The sequence below is a fragment of the Telopea speciosissima genome, chromosome 7, assembly GCF_018873765.1.
Source record: "Telopea speciosissima isolate NSW1024214 ecotype Mountain lineage chromosome 7, Tspe_v1, whole genome shotgun sequence".
In the NCBI taxonomy this organism is placed as follows: domain Eukaryota; kingdom Viridiplantae; phylum Streptophyta; class Magnoliopsida; order Proteales; family Proteaceae; genus Telopea; species Telopea speciosissima.
The window spans coordinates 21,656,605-21,684,496 of NC_057922.1; the positions used below are offsets into that span (position 1 = coordinate 21,656,605).

The 27,892-nt window shown below is 39.1% G+C and overlaps 1 protein-coding gene across 2 annotated transcripts; it reads left to right on the forward strand.

Moving 5' to 3' along the window:
• LOC122667415 (protein ZINC INDUCED FACILITATOR-LIKE 1-like) lies at positions 1-27,120 on the forward strand. Of its 2 annotated transcripts, XM_043863680.1 has the most exons (15): positions 1-61; positions 161-263; positions 363-465; positions 578-631; positions 727-789; positions 3,590-3,639; positions 3,767-3,842; positions 7,786-7,998; positions 10,348-10,435; positions 15,325-15,410; positions 15,525-15,632; positions 17,911-17,955; positions 18,076-18,164; positions 24,059-24,102; positions 26,978-27,120. In XM_043863680.1, the coding sequence occupies exons 2-15, from the start codon at positions 172-174 to the stop codon at positions 27,067-27,069; spliced, it is 1,203 nt and encodes a 400-aa protein (XP_043719615.1). In that variant the 5' UTR covers positions 1-61; positions 161-171; the 3' UTR covers positions 27,070-27,120. The 2 variants fall into 2 exon arrangements, with proteins under 2 accessions (XP_043719615.1, XP_043719616.1); XM_043863681.1 differs by lacking the exons at positions 3,590-3,639; positions 3,767-3,842.
• The last annotated feature ends 772 nt before the right edge of the window (positions 27,121-27,892 follow it).

A 27,892-nucleotide genomic window follows, 5' to 3' on the forward strand; every position in this document is an offset into this window, starting at 1 on the left:
ATAAGAGATTTCAATGTTGCGGAAAGAGAGGAAGATATTGGCTACTTTGCAGGTTATGTGGGTGAGTTTGATTCACATATGCATTTTTTAATATTTTTGTTCATATTTTCTCAGTCATGTACTTTAAAGTAATACTGATGGTGCCTTTTATTCCTTTAAGGATCTGCATTTATGTTTGGAAGAGCTTTGACTTCTGTCTTTTGGGGAGTTGTAGCTGATCGATATGGTAGAAAACGTGTAATAATGATAGGGACTATTACAATGTCAGTGCCAGTTGGACTTTCATTTTCTATTATTCTCAACCTCTTGACAGTTCATTGAGGGTACTGATGTATATTTTTTTGGTTAATTTACTGTCTCAGGGTTGTTTTCAACACCCTCTTTGGCTTCAGTACATGCTTTTGGATGGCAGTTGTCATGAGGTTTCTTCTTGGAAGCATGAATGGTTTTCTTGGACCAATAAGGGTATGTTCTGTTGAAACTAACATAGGTATTTGTTTCTGGGTGTGAATAATTGTGGTTTTCCATTCTTTCTTTCCATTAATTATTTAAACTTTTCTATTTGTTTGTTGTCCAGGCATATGCTTCTGAAATATGCCGTAAAGAGCATCAAACTCTAGGGCTGTCAACTGTAAGAAAATTTCTTTCCACAAATTTAGTTTGTATTCTTAAAATTGAACTGCATTATTTTGAGTAGAATGTTCTGAATTCAGCTTTCAATTTTAGGTTAGCACATCATGGGGCATAGGCTTGATTGTAGGTCCAGCTCTTGGAGGCTTACTGGCACAGGTACTAGTAGCTGTTCTTGCTCTTCTGGTAGAGTAATATCTTACAAAATATTGGCACTAAAAAGTCGAAAGTTCTCCACTAATCAATTCTTTTGAAAAGTGAATTATCATGGAGGGCACCATCTTTTGTGGAGGCTGAGGAAAATTATGATTTCTAATAATTCTTTCTTTGTCACCAGCAGACTTGAAATTCTGTAGATTTTGGTAGGTAGAATTAGCTGATTGATGAACGGCTTTGACTTAGCATATTGCGTAGATCTGATTATCATGCTGATCTAACTGCATCTCTTAGGGAAGGTTTTCTGTGTTCAGCTTTAAATTGACCTTAGTGATCTGGGTCATTCCATTGTTTCAGGGGGCTTTCAGAATATCTTGATGCCTGTTCATCTGTCCACTTGTCAGAATAGTTAAATAGCTGTGATAAATTATAATATAGGATCGAGCTCCTCTCCAGCACTGGTGCTTCTCCAGTGGGCATCCAACGGCTGGGCTGGCTGGATGCTCCGGGATGTGTGCTGGGACAGGGTTGTCCCAAGCTTCTTAGACGATGGAGAGAAATTAGGGATGGGGGGGGTCCACATGTCGAAGAATTTTAACGTCTTGAGGCCGAAAGAGACATAGGGCTGAATGAGAAGAATGCAAGGATTATGGTCTGAGATGCCGGGAAGAGGGATGGAAGCATGAGAATTGGAAAAGGAGGAAAGCCATGCTTCATTAACAAGGGCTCTGTCAAGCTTGCACGCAATGCGGTCAGGTCCAAGTGTCCAACACGTTTGTTATGCCAAGTGAATTTGGAGTCCGACCACCTCAGATCATTCATTGCTAGCTCTTCAAGGCAATCATTGAAGGCATTGACAGAGAGGAGGTCAATGGGTCTTCCCCAAAGTTTCTCATGGCTGAACCTGATCACATTGAAGTCCCCACTAAGGTACTAGGGACGGGACCCAACTTGGGGAGCAAGGAGAGCGAGGTCAGCCCACAGGGAGGCCCTATCGGAGGCATGATTGAAGGCATAGACGATGTGATGCAGGACATTTGAGGGCTGCTCCTACTAGCCCTAGCCCAGGCCCCATTAGATACTCCAAGGGGTACCATCTCTGGCCCAAGCCCAAGCCCTACTAGCCCTGCATTTAGTTTTTATTTCAGTTATTGCTGTAGAAGTAGTTATTAGAGGACAGTTATTGCTGTAGAAGTAGTTGTTAAGGGAGTTATTTTCTGCAATTTTTTTTTGATTTTGAGTTTTTAAAAGACTGTATTTTGAGAAGGAATGGGGAACAGAATTGAATAATGGAAAGAATGAATTGAGTTTCTGGCTGTGTGCGTGTGCACTCTCCTTCCCCCCCCCCTCTTCTGCTCACGGCGACTTCTCTTTTCCCCCTGCAATTCTGATTTTCTTCCTGGATTCTCTTTCTTCCTTACCCCTTCCCCCATTACGAGGGAAAGGAAGGAGTGGGAGGGGGAGTTGGGGTGGGAGATTTGGAGATGAAGAATTGGGGGGGGGGGGAGAAGGAGGCGATAGAGATTCGAAGATTAGAGGGATTCTAAAGAATCCAAATGCCGCCATTGGGGCAGTGAGAGTATTTAAAAAGGAAAGACTAGGAAGGGGCAATGACAGAAACAATGCGGGAGGCATTCTCTTGGAGAACTCTTGTTTCCAAAAGGCAACAAAAATAAAGATGGAATTTGATGACGGAACGAATATCAGTGTGTCGGCCCAGGGGGAAATGGTTAAAAGAAGAGAGGTGAGTTTGGGTCGAAGATGAAGAGGGAGAAGATGAAGAGAGGGAGAAGAGGTGGGTTGAAGGGTTCGCTTGGGAAACCAGAGAGACAGGGTTGGGGGTAGAAGTCGTAGTGGGGCCAAAGGTGTGAAGGGGGGGGGGGAGAAGATCGAGGTTAAGAGGGGAAAAGGGGTTAGGTAGGAGGGGGGAAGACAAGAAGGTCGAACAAAAGGGAGATAGGTCAGAGAGGAATGGTCTGCAGGAACAGGCGGAGGGTGGATCATTGTAGAGGTCGCCAGGCTAGGGTCAACATCAGATGCGGAAGGAGGGTTAACCAAAGGATGGGGGGTACTTCGATGGCGACTACTCACAGAAGGGGAGGGGAGGGGAGTCAACGAACGATTACCTTCTTGGGAAAGGCCATGGCGCAAGGACCAAGAGCTGGACAAGCCTTCTGGAGCAGCGACGGGGACCTCTGGGTAATGCAGGGAAGCTTGCGAGGAGACCTTCGGTTCGACAGCTGACGGAGGTTGCAGAGAAGAGACAGTGGCATCGATCTTGGGAAACTCTTCAGGGTGAGCAGTGGGGAGCAGTCTGAAAGTACAGTCGGGGAGAGAGCCAGAGGCCGGTTGTTCATGGAGTTGACGTTGGTGGCAGCGATGCTTTCTTCTTCCTCTACTGGGCTCACGGGAGGAGTCAGGGGGACTAGGAAAGTTTTAGCTTTCAGGACAATCCATTGTATAAATATTGCATTAATTGCTATGCCACCCTTTCTTTCGTCTTTCTTTTCTATTCTTCTTTTTTGAGTTTTTCGCCATTGGTTACTGGTCAAGCCATTGGAATGGAATAAGATAAGAATCTCTAGTTTTGAAAAAGCCTCTCCACTTACTCGTAACAGGCTTTCCCTCTGTAGAAGGATATGCAGTTCACTTTTCTTTAAAATATTTTGTATTAATTTTCATATATATATATATATATATATATATATATATATATTCCTGTGTTTTTTCTTCATCCCGTGCGTGTGTGTGTGTGTGTTGGAGTCTGCTTATTAATTGGTATTTCGAAAATTTTGTTTTCCAGCCAGCAGAAAAATATCCGAATTTTTTTTCTAAAGAATCTCTATTTGGAAGGTAAGCAATGCTGTGCCTACTTTTCTTCTTATATTAGTGTTTTCCATTTTACTTCCTAATTTCCATGTTTTCTGTTATGGTCTAATCTATTGCTGTAGTCAGCTTATTAATTGTTATTTCAATGTAGGTTTCCGTACTTATTACCTAGCCTTGCTATATCAATCTTTGCAACGGGAACAACTATTCTTACTTTTTGGCTTCCGGTATGCATCTTAACTTCAGTGGTGCAGTTTTTCTTGAATCATAGTTAAGTCATTGATTTCTCCATTATGGTCTTCTAATGTGATCCTATGGGCTCCCCTGGATACTGCATAATTCAAATAACAAGTGGAATCAAGAAAAGGAACAAAATAGGCATTGTACATAGGTGGAAGTAGAGATATAAGTGGCGGAGGGGTTGATTCTGGAATCAAAAGTAAAATAAGGACAAAGTGGAATAAGGAAACAGAGGGAGGGTACTCTCGGTAATAGGGATAAAAGGGGGTTAAAGAGACAACCTGTTGGTTGCGGGTTCAAAACTTGTAAACAGCCTCTCCTGTTAAGCAGGGGGTAAGGTTGCGTACATTTGCCCCTCCCAGACCCTGTAGTAGCGGGAACCTCGTTCACTGGGACGCTCATTTTTTTTTAAAGAGACAACCACAATAGGTTGTCCTCAACATTCGATTGAACACTGTCGTACGATGGAACCAGCATTCAACAGATCGATAGAACTCTGGGGCAACTCCTTTCAAGGTGAAATTTTAACCATTGGTTCGTAACACCTAACCCTCTTAAGTTCAACCAACATTAGTTCCTGAAATCGACTAATAATTTAACAATAATAACCTGAAACAGGAACGGGCAATATCAGTAGGGAGATCTGAGACTCCAGATCTGAATCTCCAGCAGAGGAAGTTGTTGGGAGTTGGGACCAAGGGGCTAGAGGTTAGGTTGCTTTGGGGTAAGGAAGTAAGCCTTCTACTCTTGATCCTAACCGTGAAGGTTTGAGGTCTGGAATGTTATCTTCCAAGCTAACAGTACCGTCAAGGACAAGAGAGATAATAAGAAATTGAGAAGGGAAAGAAGAATGAGAATCAAGAGATTGAAGACAAGAGGGACAGAACAGTAACAGGAACAGAAGAAGGGAAGAGGGAAGGAAGGAAGAAGAAAAAAGGAGAGGGTAAACAATAGAGAGAAGAGAAGGGCAGCCGAACACTTTCGACCATCACAGTAGGCACAACTCAAACCAATTCCATTCCATCCCAATCTTCAAATGTGTGATTTCCATCGTAGTACATGCAAATATAAAGAAAACTCCTAAAATATTAATGGAAACCCAAAGTGGAAACTAAACAAACCTATCTCCTACCCTCCGCCCCCCCCCCCCCCCCTAAAAAAATCAAATAAAATAATAGAAGATTACATAGTCAATCTCTATCAAGCCCCTTTGGACTAAAAACTTGGGTTGGGCTGGAAACTTAACATTGGAAACTACTACCTTCCTACGTATCTATCTCCTACCCCCCCCCCCCCCCCCAAAAAAAAAAACTAAAAATAAATAGAAGATTACATAATCAATCTCAACCAAGCCCCTTTGGACTAAAAATTTGGGTTGGGCCGGTTGCATCTCGGCATGGGCCTCCAAAGTGGGTCGTTCTGGTCCTACCATGCTAACTCAACTGCATTATGTTCATATCCTCTTTTTTGTCATCCTTTTTTCCCTTTTAATCTGCTTACTTCACTCAAGACTTTTTTTTAATGGTAAGCATCTAATAGCATTAAGGCTCATCTACAAAATCAAGTTCAATGTCATTTTGTGTTAGTTTGCTTACATGGAAAATGCATGATACAACACTTAAAACTTGGAAATCCAATTGTTATTCGTAGTCTTATCAGGATGTTTCTATCCCATCTGCTGCTGACAGTATTCCTATTATAATCACTATTATCTCAAAGATTGGTATAAATTGTGCTCTAAAAGTTTGAACTAACTGTGTGGTTGCATACAATTTACACTTCGAAGCATTTCAATCCCATCTGCTGCTGACAGTATTCCCATCTGCACACATGGCTTTTACTATAGACTCTCAAATGTATCATTCCACCTCCCTACATTTTCAGTTGTCCATGGTAAATTTAAGAAAGCATTGTTGTATCCCATTTTTCCACTTGACGTCTGCTGGTTAGAGACCATGCCAATGTACCAGTACATCCTAGCTATTTTCTGCCAAGCTGGTCTAGTGTTGCCTGGGGCTGGGAATGAAGGGATTACTTTGTCAAGGAGGGTAACTGAGATTGCGCCTGTATTCTGTGATCTAGTTTTTTTTCAGAACTGAGACATAGAAGACTGGAGGTATACGAGTTTCTTTTGGAGGTTCTAATTTGTATGCCACACTCACATATGTTGTAGCGTTCTATGACCCATAAAAATGAGGAAAGAGCTTGTGAGTTGTGACTACGTTGGTGAGAAAAGTGACTTTTGGCAGTAGAGCTGAAGCCTCAGATAAATCGAGTCACCTTCGTTGAATTTTCTTTCTTTCCAATGCATATGTGCCAAAATTTTCATATTCCCTCGTGCCATAACCAAATTCTCCTTTATTTATTCGAGAACTTGGTCCCTTGACCGTGATTCCATATCCATTGCTTCAACTTTGATAGTTCCAGGGATGTTTGGAAGATCCACATTGGAGGATTCCTTATATCCTCAAAATTTAAGAGTAAGGTTGACGAGTACTTGACATATCCATTCCCGTCACCTCCATCCGAACTGGGTAGCACAACATTAGTTACCTGAGTAGGAGCAAAATCAGAAACTCTAGAATGATTGAGTGATCATAAGAAGGTTCAAGAACAGGGTGCTGAGATAGCTCAGATTTAAAAACATAATATTGGAAAGCATTTCATAATTATCAATAACATTACACGGTACATGTGACGTACCGACATGTTAAACATTACATATTACATAAAAACTTTCTTATGTACAAGTTAATGTGACATACTGACAAGGTACCTGTTACGTATTACATAAACACTTAAGTACAAATTATATGGTACGTGACTACAAGCTACATATTGGACCTCTCTGCCCGTCCTAGTACCACATAGAGTTCCGGGGAGGAGCAAGACCACTAGTAGATTGTTGGTGCTGATGCAACCGTTCTTCCAACTGTAACTCAATGATGGCCATGTCATACAATGCTGTAAAAAATGCTTGAAGTCCTCCACAACATTCCTATGAGTGGTATCATCAACATGCTGGAGGTAACCTAACCTAGGCAATAGATCACCATACCGTGAAGATCCATGTAGGGAGCCACCGTAACTGGATGGTAGAGTAGATGCGTTGTAGTAGCTCCCAACACCTTCTTCCACCAAGAAATGTAGATGATTCGGCAAAAAATCATGAAATCTAGGGTTTTTCTCTCTTCCTGTCGAAACTCACGAAATGGATCAAAATGTTGAATTTCTGACATTGCTTTGTTTCATTTTGTTGAAACGATACCAAAATTTTGAAACAAGACCGAAATTCCGGCATCTAGTATGCCTATAGAGTCAACACCTGTTTTGTTTTGAGACTTCTTCAAACCGACATATTTCGTGAAATTTCAGTAATTTCGACTGAAATTTTGAGCCATGTGGTAGGCAGAGTGAAGCAATATTTTCTTTCCATGGAAAAGAAAATGATTTCATGGGTGATTAAAGCAGTTCTGGCTCCTATTTTTAGTTTTTTGTCAACAAAGCTAATTTTTTCTTGAAATTTTTTATATTATAAGGAAGATGTACTGTTGAATATCATTTTCTGCCCCTCATGTATCTAAAATCCATGATTTTGTGATTATGCTCTCCATTCCTAACTTTATGTGTTCTAATTTGGATTACCAAATTATTGCTTTTTGAGGACGCTTCAAGCGATTTCTCGCTGGCTCTGTTATTCCATTTTCATTTTATCTTGTAGTGGTGTTTTGATTTGAAAATTTTGTTTCTATTTCTGTCATGTTGCTCATGGAACCTATGGAATTTGCATTATATGAAATCATCTTTACTTTCCTTTGACTATATACTCTTAAAAAAAAAAAATTCTAGATGAATCATCTTAAATTATTCTGAACATTCGAGCTGAATATTCCCTGTAATTTATTGTTTTATGAATTCTGGGATTCACAGGAGACATTGCATATGCATAATGAGGAACATACAGAAGGGCATTGCACATTTGATGATATGGAGAGTCCATCGAATTTGTCTGATGCAAAAGAGAAATCTGAAGAAATTAAACAAGAACCACCTTCTAAGGAGAGCCTCTTAAAGAATTGGCCACTAATGTCATCTATTATTGTATTTGGTGTTTTCTCACTTCATGATATGGCCTATACAGAGGTAATATTCATAATTTGACTTTTATCACTTCATGATATGACCTATACAGAGATAATATTCATAATTTGACTTTATTGGCTTAGTAATGTGGCATTGGTTTAAAATTTTCAGACAAAAATGACTGGACTGAATGAGGTGCCAAAATCTGCTGCAAACCAATAGAATCAAGGATTAAAATGAGAATACAAGGAAAATAAAACTAATCCTTTTCTTACAATAGTGGAACTGATTATGAAGACTGATAAAGAAGTGCGTATATTATGTCTCAACTCTATTGCTTAAGTAGAAACACCTGAACAACTGAAGCAAAAGATGCTTTACCCAAGATAAACTAAAATTGCATGCTTGGAATTTAATCGTTGACAGATTGCTTCTTGCAAACATGCTTCCAACAACATATGATCCAACATCACTTGGATGATGCTGGAGCATCTCAAGCATGACCTAATAGTAAAAGGTATTTGCAATCCACTTGCTCTTTTGGGGAGTCCACCAGTGGTGGCTGTTATTGAAAAAATGCTGGGACAATACATGTGGATCGAATCTGTATTTCCCCTCATGTATGATCAATTATGACCACATTTTGATACAACAACAATTCACCCTTATCCCAACTAAATGGGGTAGGCTACATGGATCCTTGCGCTCTAATCAGCTCTATTCGAGGTCATACTTGATACTAGGCCTATGCTATGCATGTCTTTTCTCACCCCTTCTAATAGGATCAGTTTAGGTCTACCCGTGGCTCGTTTAGTTCCTTCAATCTGAATCAAATCACTCCTCTGTACTGGAGCATCCGAAGGCCTCCGTTGAACATGGCCAAGCTACCTCAAACGACTCTCTCATAGCTGATCATATATTAGAGCCACTCCCCAAACCAGCTCTAATTTGATCATTCATTCATTCCTTACTTTATCCTTCCTAGTTTTGCCACACATCCATCTCAATATCCTCATCTTTGCTACAGTGAATTTATGTACATGATGCTTCTTAACTACCCAACATTCTGCACCATACATCATAGCCGTTCATATGATTGCCCTATAAAATTTTCCTTTATGTTTTAAAGGAATATGTCGATCATTCAATACTCCAGACTCACCTCTCCATTCCATACATCCTATTTTAATGCTCTGTGAAACATCATCCTCTATATCACCTTCTTTGTTTATGATTGAGCCTAGATACATAAAATAATCACTTTACAAAATCTCCTCATAAATTTTCACCACCTCATTAATTGTCCTAGTGTAACTAAAGTTACACACCATATACTCCGTCTAAATTCTACTTATCTTAAAACTTTTTAATTCCAAGGTTGATCTCCATAACTCCAACTTGGCGTTATTCCTGCTTTTGTCTCATCCACCAAAACAATATCATTAGCAAAAAGTATACACCAAGGAACCTCATCTTGAATATCTCTAGTTAAATCATCCATGATAAGCGCAGATAAATAAGTGATTAAAGCTGATCATTGATGTAACCTAATTGTAATTAGGAATTCACTACCTTGAAACCACCCCACCCCCCCAGTATAAGTAATTTCTACTGCATGTTGTATCAGGCCAATAGAATAGAACATGTATCTTGTTTTTATAACATTGATTTTATATAATGTATTAATTAGGGAAAAACTTCCCCATGCTGCCATAGTGCAATTTCCCTATCATATGAATTATTTTATTATGTTCTCTCTCCTGCTCTGAATATGAGTGTCTCATGTGGATGATACCTTTTTTAGGGCACCCATTGGTGTGGTGTGCAGTTCCTCCCACACTGGCAGTGTGGGGAACCCTCTCCGAATTATTTGTCCCTTATTTTTAATATAGTTGTCTAACCTTCATTGGAAGGCTGTCAAAGGTTGTTTAATCATAAAACCATTTTGGAATTATTTATTTCCCCCTCTAATTTCTCCTAGAAGAAGTTTATTTATGCTTAAATTACCACTTCTTGAAATTTCACAGCAAAATATTTGGGTTTGCACATGATACCCAGATTTCCTCATTTTTACATCATTTTGCATGGATTTTGGTGATCTCACCAACACCCAAACTAGCAAACTTTCAACGTTCACTTTATTTTCTCTTGTTAAAGCTGTACCAGTGTCTGCTCGGAAATCACTATATTGTTGTTTTACGGAATTCCCACCATTTAATAATAAATATACTGTTATGTATGTACTTGTAAAATAAGAGAAGTATCACCTACCCTATAAAATCATCCCTAAGAAAGTGGTAAGATTTCTTTTTCAAGTACATTATGCGCTTATGCTTTCATAATGACAACCTTTTTCATTGAAATCTCTAGCTATTGAGTTATGATTGAGAAACAAATTTTCTTCTGCAGATCTTCTCTTTATGGGCTGTCAGTCCAAGAAAGTTTGGAGGATTGAGCTATTCAACTAAGGATGTTGGTGAAGTTCTTGCAGTCTCAGGTATGTTGGTATATAACTCAGATGCCTTTTCAATTTCCTTCTGAAAAAAAAGGGCACTCATGCTTCAAAAGTTTGGGTCTTCTATCCTCTAAGATACAGATAAACAGTCTTTATATGAAATGAATAATTTCAGCATCAACAGCATAATATGCCTGTACTGAGAACATTCCCCTGATCCATTCTTCCAAATCTTCCAGTCGGGTGTGAGAATGCCCACTGAAGAACTGCTAATAAGATGCAATAGATCAGCCACTTCAGCAACCCAGCAGATATGCTGTGTTAAATTCTGTAGCTATACCTGATAGGGGTATATTTGGTATTTTCCCCTTTTCCCCCTCCTAGTCAATCTATTTAGTATTCCTAATTAGAATCGCCTAGGGAGGTCTTTCCTAGTTCTAGTCTAAATCATTGTAATTCTCTTCACTATAAATAAAAGGGCTTGGTGATCTCTATGAATCACTCAAGCATTCAGTTCTACAGGGCTTCTAACATGCTGTTTCGGGATTTGGGCCCTTTGATATTTGCATGGATGGATGAGGTTAAAACTACATATGGTCCAAAATCCTGGTTCATTGACTACTGGAGGTGTTATTAGACGGTGGGATAGATATGTTTTGGGGGCTTTCAGTAGTCCAATTGGTTAAGGAGATTCTACAAGAGCAGAATTGAAGGCTTTGGAAGTGAGGATAGAATTGAAAAGGGTTGGAGGTGATCATTTGAGCAATCAACCAAGAAAGAAAGGAATGTGAGGAGAGGAGAAGAAAAGAGAAAAAGAGGAAGTTCTCAAAAAATGGCTCAAAATGAGTTTCAAAGTACGAACTCAGTCTCCGAGTCTTATAGTACAACACTACTAAAAAGACCAAAATACCAACGCCCCCTCAAATTGGTGCATGAATGTAATGCATGCCCAACTTGCTCAAAATACAGGGAAATTGCACACTATTTATTCCTTCTGTTATAATATCCATAAGCTGTTTTTGAGTGTTGACAAAAAGTGTGCAACTTAGACTGGAATCTAATGTCTCCTTGATGAAATGTCTATCAACCTCAATAAGTTTTGTCCTGTCATACTGGATTGGGCTCTTTGAAATGCTATTTTCTGTTTTATTGTCACAATACAAACTTATTGGGATGTTAAATTTCACCCTAAGTTCTTTAAGAAGAATATGTTGTAAAGCAAGTTACAGTTGTAAATTTATAATTTTGTTCTTTTTAGGGTACATTTTTATTGTTTGTTTTGTTCTCTAAGTGCTTAAAAAACAAATAAATTTTTCATCAAGCTACTTCTTAGCATTATTTTTTGGGTGAATAAATAATTCATTACCAAAGAGAACGAGGACTACAACAGCCCCCAAAAGAGGGAGAGAGGAAATAAAAATGCACAAATACACAAGAAGGCCTCAAGGAGAGGCCTGGATGGAGGAGAGAGGAAGACCCCAGGAGACAACAATATGCATGTTCCTTGGAGAGTCAATACAAGAAATGGGGATAGCTGAAAGCTTGGATTTAATTTCAAAAGAAATGGAATCCCAAATCTGGCGAAGCCCCCAAAAGAGGGAGAGAGGAAATAAAAATGCACAAATACACAAGAAGGCCTCAAGGAGAGGCCTGGATGGAGGAGAGAGGAAGACCCCAGGAGACAACAATATGCATGTTCCTTGGAGAGTCAATACAAGAAATGGGGATAGCTGAAAGCTTGGATTTAATGTCAAAAGAAATGGAATCCCAAATCTGGCGAAGAGATCGGGAGTTGGAGGTCCATTTCCTGATATTTTGCTCCATCCAAATCTGATTAATAGCAGCACAGAAGGCTAGCTTCCATCCAGATCTCCTCCCTTGCAAAAGGAAGGATTCTGCGTCTTCAGTGCCAGCACTTAGCAAGGATGCCTTTCCAAACAGAGGACGAGAAGGGGCACTCAAAAAATAGATGGCTGATATCTTTGATTACATTCCAGCAGAGGCAGCACAAATAGGAGATAGACATCTGCCAATGAAGAAGGATGGACTGCGTTGGAAGGCAGTTAGTGAAGACCCGCCAGGCCGTAAAACAATGCCGAGGAATGTGGTGTTTGAACCAAAGAAGCTTCTGCCAAGGAGATAAAGAGCCTCTAGATCAGATGAAATCCCAAGCCGCCTTGGAATTGAAGGAACCAGAGTTAGAAGGGGACCAGACTACTCGATCTCCCCTCCCAGAGGATCTTATATGGATAGAGGGCAAAGCATTCCATACATCAGTAAGCGTTGGGAGTGCTGATATTGGAGGGGCCCAATCATCAAGATGAATGATGTTAGTAACCGTGGCCTGCTTGGAGAGACCAGAGTTATAGATAGCTCTAGGGGAGACAATGTGAAGGAGAACTCCCATGGGGTGCCTGTGGTCCAGCCAAAGTTTGGTGGAGGCCCCATCATCAATATGGGAATGGATGGCTCTGAAGACAGCAGGACGAAGAGCCAGGATCTTGTGCCACACCCAAGAAACATCAGACGAGGGCGAGACCATCCAAATGGAGTCAGAATGAAGCAGCCTAGAGTAAACCCAATCTACCCAGATACATTTCTCCTTGTTTACAAGCTTTCCATATCAACTTGGTGATTCCAGCTGAATTAACATCTTTGATTCCTCTTAGGCCCAGCTCTCCCTCCTCCTTGGGAAGGCAAACAGAAGCCCATCTATTGGGGTGAAGGAATCTGGAGGAGTCATTTCCTTTCTAGAGGAAGGCATCCATTAGAGACTTGATGGTTGCTAGAGGAAGACCAAAGATAACCGACTAGTATATATAAGAAGATTGCGTGACTGATTTGATGAGGACCAGTTGATCTGCATGGGTACAGTGGTGGGCAGAGAGCCTTGCTGGGATCAATGGAAGACCCAGATATTTGACAAGAAGGAGACCAATGGAAAACCCTGATTTCTCCGCCAAAGCTGCTTTTTCAACCTCAGAAACCCTGGCTAGGAATAAGAGAGATTTCCTAGGATTGATGCAGAGGCCCGAGAGAGATTTAAACTGTTGAAGACAACCCATAATAGCTTCAATGGACGACAATGAAGCCTTGGAGAAAATTTTGAGATCGTCTGCAAAGGCCAAGTGAGAGAGCTTAATAGCATTGCATTCTTAGCATATTGGAAAAGCTACCTTTTAACTTCTCAAGCAAGCGACTAATTAGCTTCTTGGGTAAGAAGGGGTAGAATGAAATGAAGAAACTTGATTGTTTGTGAGATGTACTCATATGAGTCGGTTGGGATTTCAAGGATTCTCTCTCTGTCTCTCTTATGTAAATATGTTTTCCTTCTCTCTTCTCCTTCACTTTATTTTTCTTCCACTCTCATCTGTTTCTTGATGCAGGTAAATTTAAAAAACCTGTGGTAATGAGCCCAAATAAAACAATAGACAGAAATAAAAGAAACTGAGATAGGAGCTTGGTCACTGTGAACAAGGCTTGGGTCCCATAAAATCACAAGGAAGTTAACCGTTCCCTGAAACACAACCAAAAACTAAACAATTGGACTCGAAATATGGTGTTTACAGTGCTTTACCTAGAAAATAACCAGGCTCCAACTTCCGTAGTAGTAATCCCATCATAGATTGACTCTCCTTTAGAAAGCTGGTCATAAGATTCGAAATATAGTACGAATCCTAATCTTACTAAATAAGCTATTACATGACACCAAAATCATGCTAAAAGGATGAGTTTTTACAGCAAAAAAAGCCTAACTAAGAGTGACAAAAATAACTACTTTCCTATAATCTCCAAAACAGGAAAGACCAGTTCAGTGGTTTACAAAGCTTATACGAGCCATTGATATTTCTTTAAGGGATGCTCCCACATCATTTCTACCTTGTTCTCTCTTTTAAGTTATTAATATATGGTTTTCACAAATATACAACACATAAATCGAATTAGTGTAGATGAGTTAAGGATGTTAAGATTGATGGTGGTAAAACTAGAAAAATAAAATAATTGAATGAATAAATTAGAGGTAGTTTAGGAATTTAGAAGTAGATCTGATACATGACACGTTGAGAGAAATTCGTTTGAGATGTGACATGGTGATGCCTAACAAAGATCTCTGGATGCACCAGTGAGGAAGACTTATAAGATTCAGGTTATAAGAGCTAAAAGAGCAAGGGACAGGCCTAAATGACTTTGGGATAAGTGGTAAGAAAAGACACGCATGTAGGGTTGACAAGAAGTTGAGCTCTAAGTAGAGTTGAATAGAGGACAAGATCCCTGCAAAAAATCCCATTTAGTTGGCATAAGGCCTAATTGAGTTTGAGTTTTCACATGTATCTGTTCACAATCCCGTATTTGCAATTTTTTTCTTATTACCTTCCCTAATTTCCTCTATTTCTCAGCCTCTGATCAGACAATCCTTTCCCACCACCTCTTCCTTGTACTTAAGCTCTAGGGATTTGAACCCTTAGGTTGCTCTACCTCATTGTAGGAAAATTCAACCTAAAAGATGGAATTGTGGTCCATTGTCCTAGTGTTTTCAGTGTATTGATTTTTTTATTTACTGCTGAGTCCCCATGAAGATACATGTTTATTGATTTATGAGACGTATGAGTTCCGAAAATAATAATGTCCAGTATTCATACAATTGTTGTCATGGATCTGCCAGCAAGCAATATCTGCAGAAGCAGATAACTGAAAACAGTAACATCTGAGTGCAGATTCACGTGTTGTAACTTATAACTCTCTGTATTTGGTGGTTACTTTTGGATTGCAAGTGATTAAAGTTGGTTGTGGATGATTAAAAGGAATTTAAAACTAGTACATATTTTATAAAAAAGGAAACCGCTTTTGCATAGAAGTCCTTTCATGCCCTCCTATGTACATGCTTGTGTGTATGGGTTGATGAATTATCTGACCACTAATGCAACTATCAGGATTTGGGCTTTTAATATTTCAACTTTTCATATATCCATCGGTTGCAAATGTTCTTGGTCCCATGATCGTGTGTCGCATTTTAGCGGTATGTCTTCTATGCCAATCTCTTGATTTTCTTTGTAATATTTCTTAATGAACTAATTCAAAGTTTAAAGTGTGCTATTTGTTAACAAATGTTTGGTCGGTGCTTCTCTTGAAGGTGTTATCCATACCGTTGCTGTCAAGTTACCCCTTCATAGCCATGCTATCTGGGTCTGGCCTTGCGATTTTGATAACATGTGCATCTCTGTTGAAGAATGCTTTTTCTGTAAGTAGAATATTATTTAGACTTATATCTAAAAATGGGGGTGGGTGGACTGGGAGAGAGAAAAAAACAGAAGAAACAAAGAGAAAACAGATGTCTTCTGTGGCTCATCCATATTCCTTTGGAGGTTCCTCTCTCTTGCAGCTGCTTGGAGGAGGGATCATGGGGCCAACCATATTTCCACTGGATGGGAAACCATCTGGATTGACCATGTCTATATCTCCCAAGCTCCCATTATTGTTGGACCCCCTTAAAGTCAGTTATTCAAATTACAGAATTTTAATTGAAATAGAATCCCAGAAAAGGGTTCTATGGAGCCTTGTTTATTGTTTCTGTTTTTCAAAAATGAAACACTACACAATTGAACCCTCATGGTTCTATGACCAACAACAAACTCAGCCTTATCCCAGCTTAATGGGATCGGCTACATGATTCTAAATCAAACAAAGTAGGTAAAACTGAGGTCTAGACAAAATAATGGAGTGAAGAGATGTACAAGAGTGATGGGAAATGAGAAGTGAAAATTGAAAAATGACAAATGAACGATGGAAAATAAAAGAAAAGTGAAAGATAAAAGTGACAGATTAAAGTAAGAGGAAAGAGGCACAGCCCTGGTTCTATGACCAGGTTGACTAATTTCTATAGAATGAGTATTACAGCTTCTGATTTCTGAATCATTAGGTACTCAGATATGTTTTTTTTTGATAATTCAATGCACATGTCAACATCATAACCATACATTTTTTTTTATACCTTTATATCCATAAATGATCAATAAATAAAGTGCTTTTGTTTTACGTTTTAAGTACTGAAGTACTCAAATTTTGAAGATAGTAGGAGTATGGGCGTGGCGCAATGGCCCACTCATTGTTGCCAAGTGACAGCCTGCTTGGTGGACAAATATGATGTAAAGATAGGCCCCATTGCCCCCATATCTGCATGTAAAATTTTCAACCCAATCCAAGCATCACATGTTGTGAGCATAGTTGTCATGGCGTCGAGGCAACCATAGGCGTTGGAGGACAGAACAAATCAAGGTGACACCAAGGAGGAGTCAAGGTGACACCTAGATGACCAAGGCGCCTGGATGCCTAGGTGACGCCTTGACAACTATGGGGGTGAGAAAGAGGGTAAAAATGGTTTGTGTTAAGAAATGGAAGAAAGCGATGGACACAAGTTTTATTAGGAAATGGGGAAAAAATGTGAAGCTTGCATTAGAACGAGTTTCGTTAATTTTGTGTCAATTGTCCTCTTCCATATTTTAGTTAAAATACCATTTTGGGGTGGGGGTTGGGGAGGTTGTGGAGGGGAGGGTTAATGAACCGCCATTTTCTCCAGGCTTAGTGGAACGAGCTGATATAACTAACATATGGAAGGTTTTCTAGCACCCAAGTTTGGTGCACTAGTATTTCCAATTCTGTCCTTTTACAAGTTTCTTTCTAAACAGAATATCGATATCAAAGGTCAATGTTTTGAAAAATAGTTGGATTGCCGAATAGATAATGGGAGAAGTCTAATACAGCTGCCAACCCTTAAGCTAAGGAACTCGTTCCTCCTATTAACCTTTTCCTTGTAGTCCACATTTTCCATTTGCGACCACCGATACATGCAATGTTTGATGTTTTGATTCCCACCTTGATACTATAACTTCATCATTTTGGGCGTTCACATAAGTATTGTTAGCAAGGTGTAAAGTATTGTTTTTGGTCAGCGTATCGAGAGGGTGATTTTAAGAGATGTAGCATACTGGATAGAGTTCAATCCTTGATTTGATCACCGTAAATCCATATATTTGTTGAAATTTCTTGGATTAGTGTCATTTTTTATGGTATATGAGTTTCCCCAACTCAGATCGAAGAGAAAAACATGTTTCGAAGGTAGAAAGTTGCTCATGGTTTTGTATTTCACTCACATTATCTGTTTTGCAGGTTTTAAGTAGCATATCGAGGTCTCGACCTGTATTGGGTCGTATTAACCCAATATGGTCGATAGACTCGATACCGTTAAGATACTTTTTTTTTTTTTTTTGGTATCACATCTGGTTAGTAGCATTATCATATCAGTCCCTCCCAATACTGATACATATTGGCTGATACACATATAAGCATGCAAACTTAGTAACTTACATATGCATACATGAAACCTGATTATGTAATGCATGCACTCTTTGAGAAATTCAATTCATTTATTACTGGATTCCGAAAAGTATGGAATATGCATTTTTTTTTTCTTTTGTTATTTAATGTTTCTCTTATAAATGATTCTTTTAAAATGTAATTAGGTGTCCATTACGACAGGATTGTTCGTCCTGCAAAATAATGCAGTGGTAATTTTCCCCTTCTTTCATATCCCTTGATTTTGTTTGTCTTGAAATTCTCCTCTGGAACATTTAGAACACTAAATTTTTGGGTGCTGGATGATTATTTGAATTATTACATTACAACAGACTCAACATCAAAGAGGTGCTGCAAATGGAATCTCTCTGACTGCAATGTCTCTTTTCAAAGCAGTTGGTCCAGCCGTAGGAGGTGCAATGTAAGTGCCCCCTTGAATTTCCTTCTAATTCATTTCTGTTTCATTGTTATTTGATTAGGAACAAACCTGTTCAGAGACATATTGGAGCTAATATGATCGATGGGGAGTTTTTTCTCTGGTCGATCACTTCTTTTTCTTCTCTCTTTTCTCTGTTCTGCTCCATTCACTGTTCAGGTCTGCTACAAACATAGTTGTCAAGACGTCGCCTAGGCATCCAGACTCTTTCTTGGGTCCAAGGCAACATCACACCTTGTTGACACTTCACGAATTTACATTTATTTTGTGTTTGTTGCTCTGTTTTTTGATGAATATGCTTATATTATATCCTATGCTTTTTTATTATATGTTGGTTTTCTCACACTAGGTCATTACTAGTATAATTATATCATATTGCATTGATATGACTTCTATGTTGCATATAATTGTAATTATCTAATATTATCATTGTTATATTATATATAGTCATATATTGTACACCTAGGGTGCCTCGGTGATGCCTAAGTGGGCGTCTTGTCACCTAGTCGCCGTGACAACTATGGCTTCAAAGGACAAAACAGTAAATAAAGTTATAAACTTGACTGGCACTGAAAAATTGATAGCCAGTCACATCTCTCGCTCCAACTTTGAATCTTCTCCTAACAGTCCTACATCATCAACAACTCCAACCAGTTGAATAATTGCTATCAATTTGGCTAATATTGCTATATTCTTCCTTCTTCTCTATTACACTTGATGCTCTGTTTCCTGGTAAAACAATTCAGTTACTTGGTTCACATCAGTCCCTCCAGGTTGAAGAGAATTCACCTTGGATTTCTAGTCCATATTTTCCGAGGATATGTCACCATAATAGGGAACTAAGTGCTTGACATTGAACACATCAAAAGTGGAAATGTGACAGTCAGTCGATACATATTGTCGTTAACATTCTCCACAATCTCGCACAAACCAATCTTCTTTGCACTAAGCCTATTGAATGCATCTTTTAGGAATCTATCTTTAATGAGCACAGCTGATACATAACCTTCAACCTCGAACTCCGCCTTCTGGCAATACTTGTCAACATCTGCTTTGTACTTGGCATTACTGTTCTCTATTTGCTTAAGCATTTCCTCGTGTAGCTTGAATAGAATCAGAAAATTCTTCCACCTCGAAGTGCACATGCCCCTTGAGAATTGTTGGACCTATGTCAAGAACATTTTGGATTTGTTCCATAAACAATCTCAGAATGGCTCTTCTTTGTTGTCAGATTCTTGACCTGCTGTAGGAAAATTCAGCTTGTGATAGAATCACGTCCCATTGCTTGATGTTGTTGCCCACAAGACTTCAAATCAAATTACCAAGGGCCGTGTTGACAACCTCAGTTTTTCCATCTGTTTGAGGGTGATAGGCTGAACGGAAATTGAGTGTAATGCTTAGCCTCATCCATAGATACTTCAAAAATGACTAATAAATTTCCTGTCCCTGTTAGAAATGATGCACTGGCGCACCATGCAAGTGAACAATCTCCTGAAAGTACAAGTTGGTGATGTATAGTTCAAGATTTTACTGATATTTCATGAAATTTCGCAAAATATGTAGGTTTCGACAGATTTCGAAATGAAATGCTATGTGATACATAGAATGTCTAAATTTCAGTCTGATAATTCGTTTTGCCGATATTTCGGTCGAAAGGTTACTTTGCTTTAACCTTAAAAACATAGTTTCAAACGAAATGGGTCAAAATTTCTACCCTTTGTTTGTTTCATCAGTTCTGCCAGAGAAGTCTCCAAAATTTTTTTTTTTTTTGGTGATTTCTTTACCAAACACTCTCGTACAAGGTTGGAACAAGTATTTGGGCAATAGAGGAATGCATTAGAAGTGATGATTTGTTGCATTGTTGGAAGATTTTTGCAATATTCAAAGTTGGAGGTCTTTGTTTGCCCTAAAAATTTCTACCCATTTTGTTTGTGCAATATTCAGTCACAAACAAACACCCAGCGGAAAGAAGAAACTCAAATCGATAGAAAATCCATGACAGGTCTTTGTTTGGCCTAAAAATTGCAGATGTAGAGTCGCAATCCTATGCCCTGTTAAACCCAGGTGGTAGTTCCTACAAACAGAAAGCTTCACTCAAGTATTTAGAGCCCTGAAATCACATCTGACGACATCACAGTTGCAGGGTCCTTCAAGGAGTCAAGTCTCATAGCAGAGGTAGACTTACGGAAAAAGCACTTGGGGTTTGAGTCCCCCTAAGGTGGGGAATCTTAACCTTAAAGCCCGAGGAACAAGAGCTTGAGAAGGAGGAGATCGAACCAGAATTTATGGGTCTGCTACTACCATCTATAACAGAGCAGCAGAAAATTCGTTGAAGAAGAAGAAGAGAGAGAGAGAGAGAGAGAGAAGAAATCGCACAGAAAGGGGGGAGGAAGGCTACACGGCCTCCATTGGCTCCACAAACATGAAACTCCAACTCAAATAATTTCATTCATTCAAATCTGATTATTGTTTGATTACACTGATATTTAAAAGAAAAACAATTAAAGGACTCCTAATTAAACTCTAAAACTGAAATTAACCTCAACTCTAATGGACTCATAACGTAAAAAAAAAATCCTAAATAGACTCTTACCTTTAAATAACCTATTAAAACTAAAACAGAAAAATTACATGATAAACTCACTAATAAAAACCCTATTAAATAAATAAATTAAATACCCTACTGAACCCAAAGACCCAGTTGGACCCGGTTCATCTTCATATGGATACCTACATAGGTTTGGGTCGGTCCAAGGCAGTGCACCTGCATCAATAACCATGATAAGGATAAGGAGAACGACAATGTTTGGCAAACAAACAGGGTTCACACTGAAACACATGGGAAGAAGAAATGGAAGAAAACTAGTGTGGCAATTTTGTCCTCATAACACCGAAAGAAGGGTGGATCAAATGTTGATGCTACAACATCACAGAGTCAACAGTATTGTACTACTGTTGTCATTACGCCCACATGCGTAAGACTGAGCAGTAGGTAAGGGGGATGTCCCTGGGTCAAGAAGATAGAGTCCTTGTTCGTGACGTCCACTGCCAATAATCCTCTTTGTCACCAAATCCTGAAAAACACAATGAGATGGGAGAAAAAAACAGTGATACAACAATTCAAGGATTTGGTTAGGTGGCTCATAGATAAGTGGTTAGTGTTAAACTTAGAAAGATGAAGAACGGAGTCAAGGGAAATAGAAGAAGTAACGCGGACACTACCCTTACCAAAGATAGAAGAAAGAGAACCATCAACGATCCTAACCTTTTCCTTACCAAAACAAATAGAGGAGGAGTCATAACATTGGGATATGCCGCTCAGATGGTCAGTGGCTCCGGAGTCAATGACCCACAAAGGAGTAGTGGAAGAAGCAGATGTAGAGGCCTGTAAGGTGGAAGCTGAAGAATCTTGCACTGTAGGTGTAGAAGAAGAGCTATCCAGATATGAGATAACCCTACTAAATGCTGCAACATCATCCTGAGTGAAGGAACTAGTGTTTGTTTGTAGTCTAGATAGATATCACATAGGTTCAACCTCAGTCATCATAGTATGTGCGATGGCTCCCCCTCTCCTGCAGCCATGCATTCCAGGGGGACTGCCATGAAGCATCCAACAACTCTCTCTAGTGTGCCCAGATTCCCCACAGTGATCACAACTGAATTTATCCTTGTCATTCCCCCGGGGTGGCCGTTGGCCCCTTCTTCTGACTTCTGACATAATGTAAGAACACACGTAGAAAGTGGGGATGATACCCAAACCAAAAGGGGAGTATACTCAACCCAAAAGCAGAAACAAACCAGTAATCAAATCCACCACCAGCAAGCAAACAAACAACAGTTTCTTGAAAATAACTGAATCAAATGCACCATTTGCACTTTAGCTTCATTCCATAATAATCAGTAACACTCAAATAAGGTACTGCTTCGACCAACAGCAAGTATTCAACACACCACAAGGCTGTAAAGATGAAACAGAGAAGTAAACCAGAAGGGGGTGGTACCTGTGAAGCTGTAAAGAAGTGAGCTATGTTCTTCAACCATTCCATATCACAAACCGAGTCCCTAGGGACTCCAAAGGGTGCCTCTTTGGAGATTCTAACAAGCCTGCCCCCACTGCAAAATATGGTGGAATAAGGGAGAAGCTGGTGGTACTGTAGCAGCAGCATAAATATGAGTTGCAGACCCTGAGCTTTCTTCTTTCGCAACCAGGCTTTTGGGGGCTTGAAAGGGGAGCCTAGGGTGACTCCAATGAGCCAAGATTGAACTTCAACAAATGTAGGATGAAGGAGAGACAAACTATGAACTCAGGGGCTGGCGGTAACCCAGTCTGAACATTCCTTTGTTGATTTGAGATTCAAATAGTTTCACCTGAATACCTATCTTGGTGTCTTCATCAAAACATATGGCATGATTCCTTCAATGTTTTCACATAGCAGACGCTTCCTTGGAACCCCTTTATAACCTAGGGTTCCAAGAGAGGGAGAGAAGACAGTGAGCTTGTAGAACGACTCTCAAACCAGAATTGGAGAGAGCTCTGATACCAAGTTGGAAATGGTGTAAAGATTAATCCAAGAGATAAGAGAAGGTAGGAGGTAAGAAGAGGAGAAGAGAAGACGAGAGAAAGAGATGGCAACCGAATAATGGAGAGAGATATTTCCTCTCCCCTATTTGATTCACTAATATGAAATAATAATTACTCAAAGTAACCTTATTACATGAACTCTAACAGTTCAAAAGGTGCCTGGATTACTAGAGTCCATTGTAATACTTCTATGTACAGTTAAAGTCAATGGCATAGTCCTGACAATGTAACTAGTTTTGGCCAGATTAGTATCCGTAAATGCTTAATTATATTTGAGGGTAGAGCCCCCACCCCCGGCCCTAAAATCTTGAAAAACCTCTGATTGAGAGTGTTAGTGGTGTTGGATGTCATACCATGTGGGGACCCCATGGCACCCTACCCTCCCTGCCCAGCCCAATTATTTACTCCTCTATATACACTACTACGATTTATATAAATTTTCCGTCAATAAAAAAGAATATATAGTTTATTTGTATCTCTTTTTATGATTTAATGTATTCTAGAAATTTTATATGATGAAATTGAAATGACTACATGGAGAAAGCTATTAGGAAGGTGTTATTAGACTAATTGGCTAGGCTGCTTTATTTGAGCCTTGTTATGGATTTCTATGGCCAATTCAGATTGTCGGATAGATCTGGTATCTTTTGGATCAACCAAGTGTAATATATTTCAATAAAATGAGTGTTTGAAGTTTAGAAATATGGAAATATCTATTGATACTGTTTATTGAAGAGTTGTTTGGATACCTTTCATGTTGTTTTTATTTAAAATTGGAGAAAAGCAGAGTCACTGCTTTTTTTTTTTGTGCCACTTTTGTTTATATTTTAAAATGGTTATGAATCCCATCTAATGGTGGATCTAGTCCACTTATTATGAGTGTCAATTTAAGATCCCTATTTTGTAATGGAAGTCAGCGCATGTATTAGTAGTGGGCCAATCGTAGAGTGGGATATTTTCGCATAATTTTAAAACTTCAACTGACCGGACAGTTGAACCAGGTTGACCTTGAACAATATACATTGTGCACGAGTGCGTCATGCTGCACCATCCCCCCCTCCCTTTCTCTAGAGAAGGACCCTGTCTATGCCTCTTTTCACATTACTCTGATACTTCATGCTATATCTGACTACATAGTATCTTGTTTTCAATTATAAAAAATAAAAAGTACGTTATGACCCTGATGTAGTTCTGAAACTTTAATTTATCGTACCAGCTTAACCTTTTGGCAATAGAGCATGCAATTAAATCTTTTGTTAGTTTAATCTTTTAATAATTCATGACTTGCATATTTCAGCTTTTCTTGGGCGCAAAACCGTCAAGGGGCTTCCTTCCTGCCAGGTATGCAGCCATATTTAATAGAAATCCTAAACATGGCATCCTGCTTCCCATTTGATAGAACATAAGAAAAGTTTTCGAACGTATATGTGTGCACCAGTGTTTCTAAGGGGCTGGAAGTGTATGCCCAGAAACCCGTTGCACATCTTAAAGGTGAATGTGCAGACAGCTAAGCCTTTTCTACATTGACTTAAGAAGGCTGCATTCTTTGTCTGACCCTATATGGGGACGTGTACCTGCTAAGTGAAGACATTTAATATGTAACAAATACACATAGGAATGCAGACATAATATATAGGGAAAAGGCTGGGCACACTGTCGGTATACTGCAAGCTAGCGCCCGCTGGGTCTATTTCCCTCTTCCCCTTTGAAATGACTCCCCTGCCCCTCCAGTATGATTCCCCGTCCCATGCCCCTATTGGTGTAGCCCACTAGCCTTACCGAATGCGGGTGGTGTGCATATCCCTCTCCCATAGTGTTTAGAGCTAAATTTTTTGAAAACCCTTTTTTACCCCTGCATTAAATAGTGCATTAAATAACTTTTGGGAATAAGACAAGGGGAAATTAAAAGAAGGTTATAACTTCTCAGTTCACCACTTTGCTGACAAGTTATTCCCATATATATCTATATATATATATAACAACAACAACTCAGCCTTATCCCAACTAAATGGGGTCGGCTACATGGATCCTTGCCCCCTCCAATCAGCTCTATTCGAGATCATACTTGATACAAGGCCTAAAGTATGCATGTCTTTCCTCACCACTTTTCCTAGGGTCATTTTAGGTCTGTCCTTGGCTCTTTTAGTACCTTCAATCTAAATCAAATCACTGCTCCATATTAGAGCGTGACGAGCGTCTAAAGGCCTCCATTGAACCTAGTCATGCCATCTTAAATGGCTTTCTCATAGCTTATCATGTATTAGAGCTACTCCCAAAATAGCTCTAATATGAGCATTCCTTACCTTTATCCTTCTTAGTTTTGCCACACATCCATCTCAACATCCTCATCTCCGCTACACTTGGAGTTTTTCTACATGATGCTTCTTAACTACCCAACATTCCACACCATACATCATAGTCGCTTGTGTGACTATCATATGAAATTTTCTTGTATTTTTTAAATGAATACATCGATCACACAATACTCCAAACGCACCTCTCCATTTCATCCATCCAATTTTAATTCTCTGTGAAACGTCATCCTCTATATCATCTTCTTTATTTATGATTGAACTCAAATACCTAATTAATCTCTTTGCAGAATCTCCCTCTCATCAATTTTTACCACCTCATTATTCGTCCTAGTGTAAATGAAGTTACACACCATATACTCCGTCTTCATTCTACTTGTCTTAAAACCTTTTGATTCTAAGGTTAATCTCCATAACTCCAACTTGACATTAATCCCTGCTTTTGTCTCATTCACCAAAACAATATTATCAGCAAAAAGCATACTCCAAGGAACGTCATCTTGAATGTCTCTGGTTAATCATCCATAATAACCGCAAACAAATAAGGGCTTAAAGTTAATCCTTGATATTACCCAATTGTAATTGTGAATTCACTACCTAGACCCCCCCCCCACACACACAATTCTTACACTAGTCCAGCATACGTACCTTTAATTATGTCCACATGTTTACTTGAAACACCTCTTCTCAAGTACTTTTTAGATTAACTTTCTAGGAACTCTGGCATTAGCTTTTTCTAGGTCAGTAAAGACCATATGGAGATCCTTCTTACAATCTCTAAAGCTTTCCATGAGTCTCCTAAATAAGTAAATAGCTTATGTCGTAAATCTTCCTGGCATGAAACAAAACTAGTTCTCCGTAATAGTAGTTTCTTGTCTTAGGTGGGTTCAATAAACCCCCATAATTTCATAGTATGACTCATTAATTTTATGCTTCTATAGTTATTGCAGCTCTGAATATCACCTTTATTTTTGTAAATCGGAACCACAATGCTTCTCCTCCATTTATTTGGCATTTTCCTTATGCTCATAATCTTATTAAACAACTTAGTTAGCCAAGATAAACGACATAATCCTAAACGCTTCCACACTTCTATTGGGACTTTGTATGGGTCCGATGTCTTGCCTACTTTCATTGTCCTTAAAGTTTCTCTGACTTCAAACACCCTAATTTTCCGTATATACGACATGTGGTGTCTTGATGGGTAAGGCAATCTTCTGAGACACTCTTACTCGAAATGTCTTCATTTAGTAGATTGTAGAAATAATTTTTCCATCTCTCCCTAATGTCCTCTCTTATTAGTATTTTACCATCTTCACTTTTAAAAAGATTTTCATGCACTGCCGCATTAGGCAGGGCGGGTTACGAGGCATCAAGTAGGAGGAGTGTCGTCGTTTCCACCCCTACTGTTGTGAGAGGGAGATAAGACCGTGCACAGAATTACTCTTTTTTAGGTTAGGTTCCTCAATCCTTTCTAGTCCTTCGAATTATTGAACAAAATGTAAACCTTGGGAAGTTTGGGTCTTATAGGTAGGGAAAAAGATTGCTATGCTGCCAGAATGCAATTTTCTTCTCACATGGTTTTTTTCTTTTCTTTTTTTTCTCTCTCCTATTCTTCCCACACTGGCAGCATGGGAAACAATCTAACTTTTAACGTATTGTCTAATTTTGTAAGGACCATTTAAATTTTTGGATTCCCTGTTTTATAAGTTGTTAGTCAGGCACAAAGAAGTGAGTTATCTGTTTTTTTTTTTTGATGAAGTGAGTTTAAGTGTCATCATAAATGCTATGTAAGCAATGAACCAGGGAAATCAGTCAAGATATGCTAAATTTGGTGTGGTTAATCATGATCCTCTCTACATACTTTGCTTTCTAGGACTCTTACTTTATTGAGATGCATGCAGGTGACCATATGGTTTTCTTTATACTAAATGTGATCGTGGGGATTGGACTGCTAATGACGTTCAAACCATTTCTTGCTCAGCCCAGTACATAGACAAAAATTAGGCTCTAATCATACCTGTACAACAAAGATCCAGCCTGAGATGATAAATTGATTTCTTCTCTCTCTTTCTTTGAGGAATGATAGCATGTAACAATAATTATTAGGCTTATACCAATAAGAAAATTTTTAGTTGGCTGTAATTAGCAACACTTCATAATAATTGGACTGATTTGAGATATGCTGCCTTTGAATTTTGATTCTACCATTTTTATTTTTATTTTTTTTGTGGGGTGGGGTTGTTGGGGGGGGGGGGGGTGGTAGACCTAATGAATGAATTTGCTCCATTTGTTTCCATGTAAAAAAGGTGAAAAAAAGGAAAAATTTCTTGTAAATTGCAGGGAAAATGTTACAACTTACAACAAAACAAAAATGGCTATATTTATAATTTTCTTTTCATAAAACTGCACCTATCACCATTCAAGAGTAGAGATGTAAATGTATAGTTGAAACTCAGATTCATATACATTGAATTAGAGATACTAACAAGAGCCTTAACGTGCAAGCCCATCTAGGGTTGTTCATGTGGCAAAATTGTTGGTAATGAATGTAAATATACAGGTTGGCTTGCGACCAAATTTGGAGGACAAGTAGGTTCCAACTTCCAATGCTCCTTGCTTACATTTCAAGTTTTAAGCCATATGGAAAGTAGTTATTTTAAAAATAAAAAAAAAACCAGAAAAGTTCTATGGGAGAGTGTACCGCCCACGGCCCAAGGAGCTCAATGACTGCCTTGCCCCCATGAAAGGTGAAAATCCTGTCCCCATGATTCTCATTGGCCCCCTGTACATGTGCAGGGATCACGCTCTCCCCCATA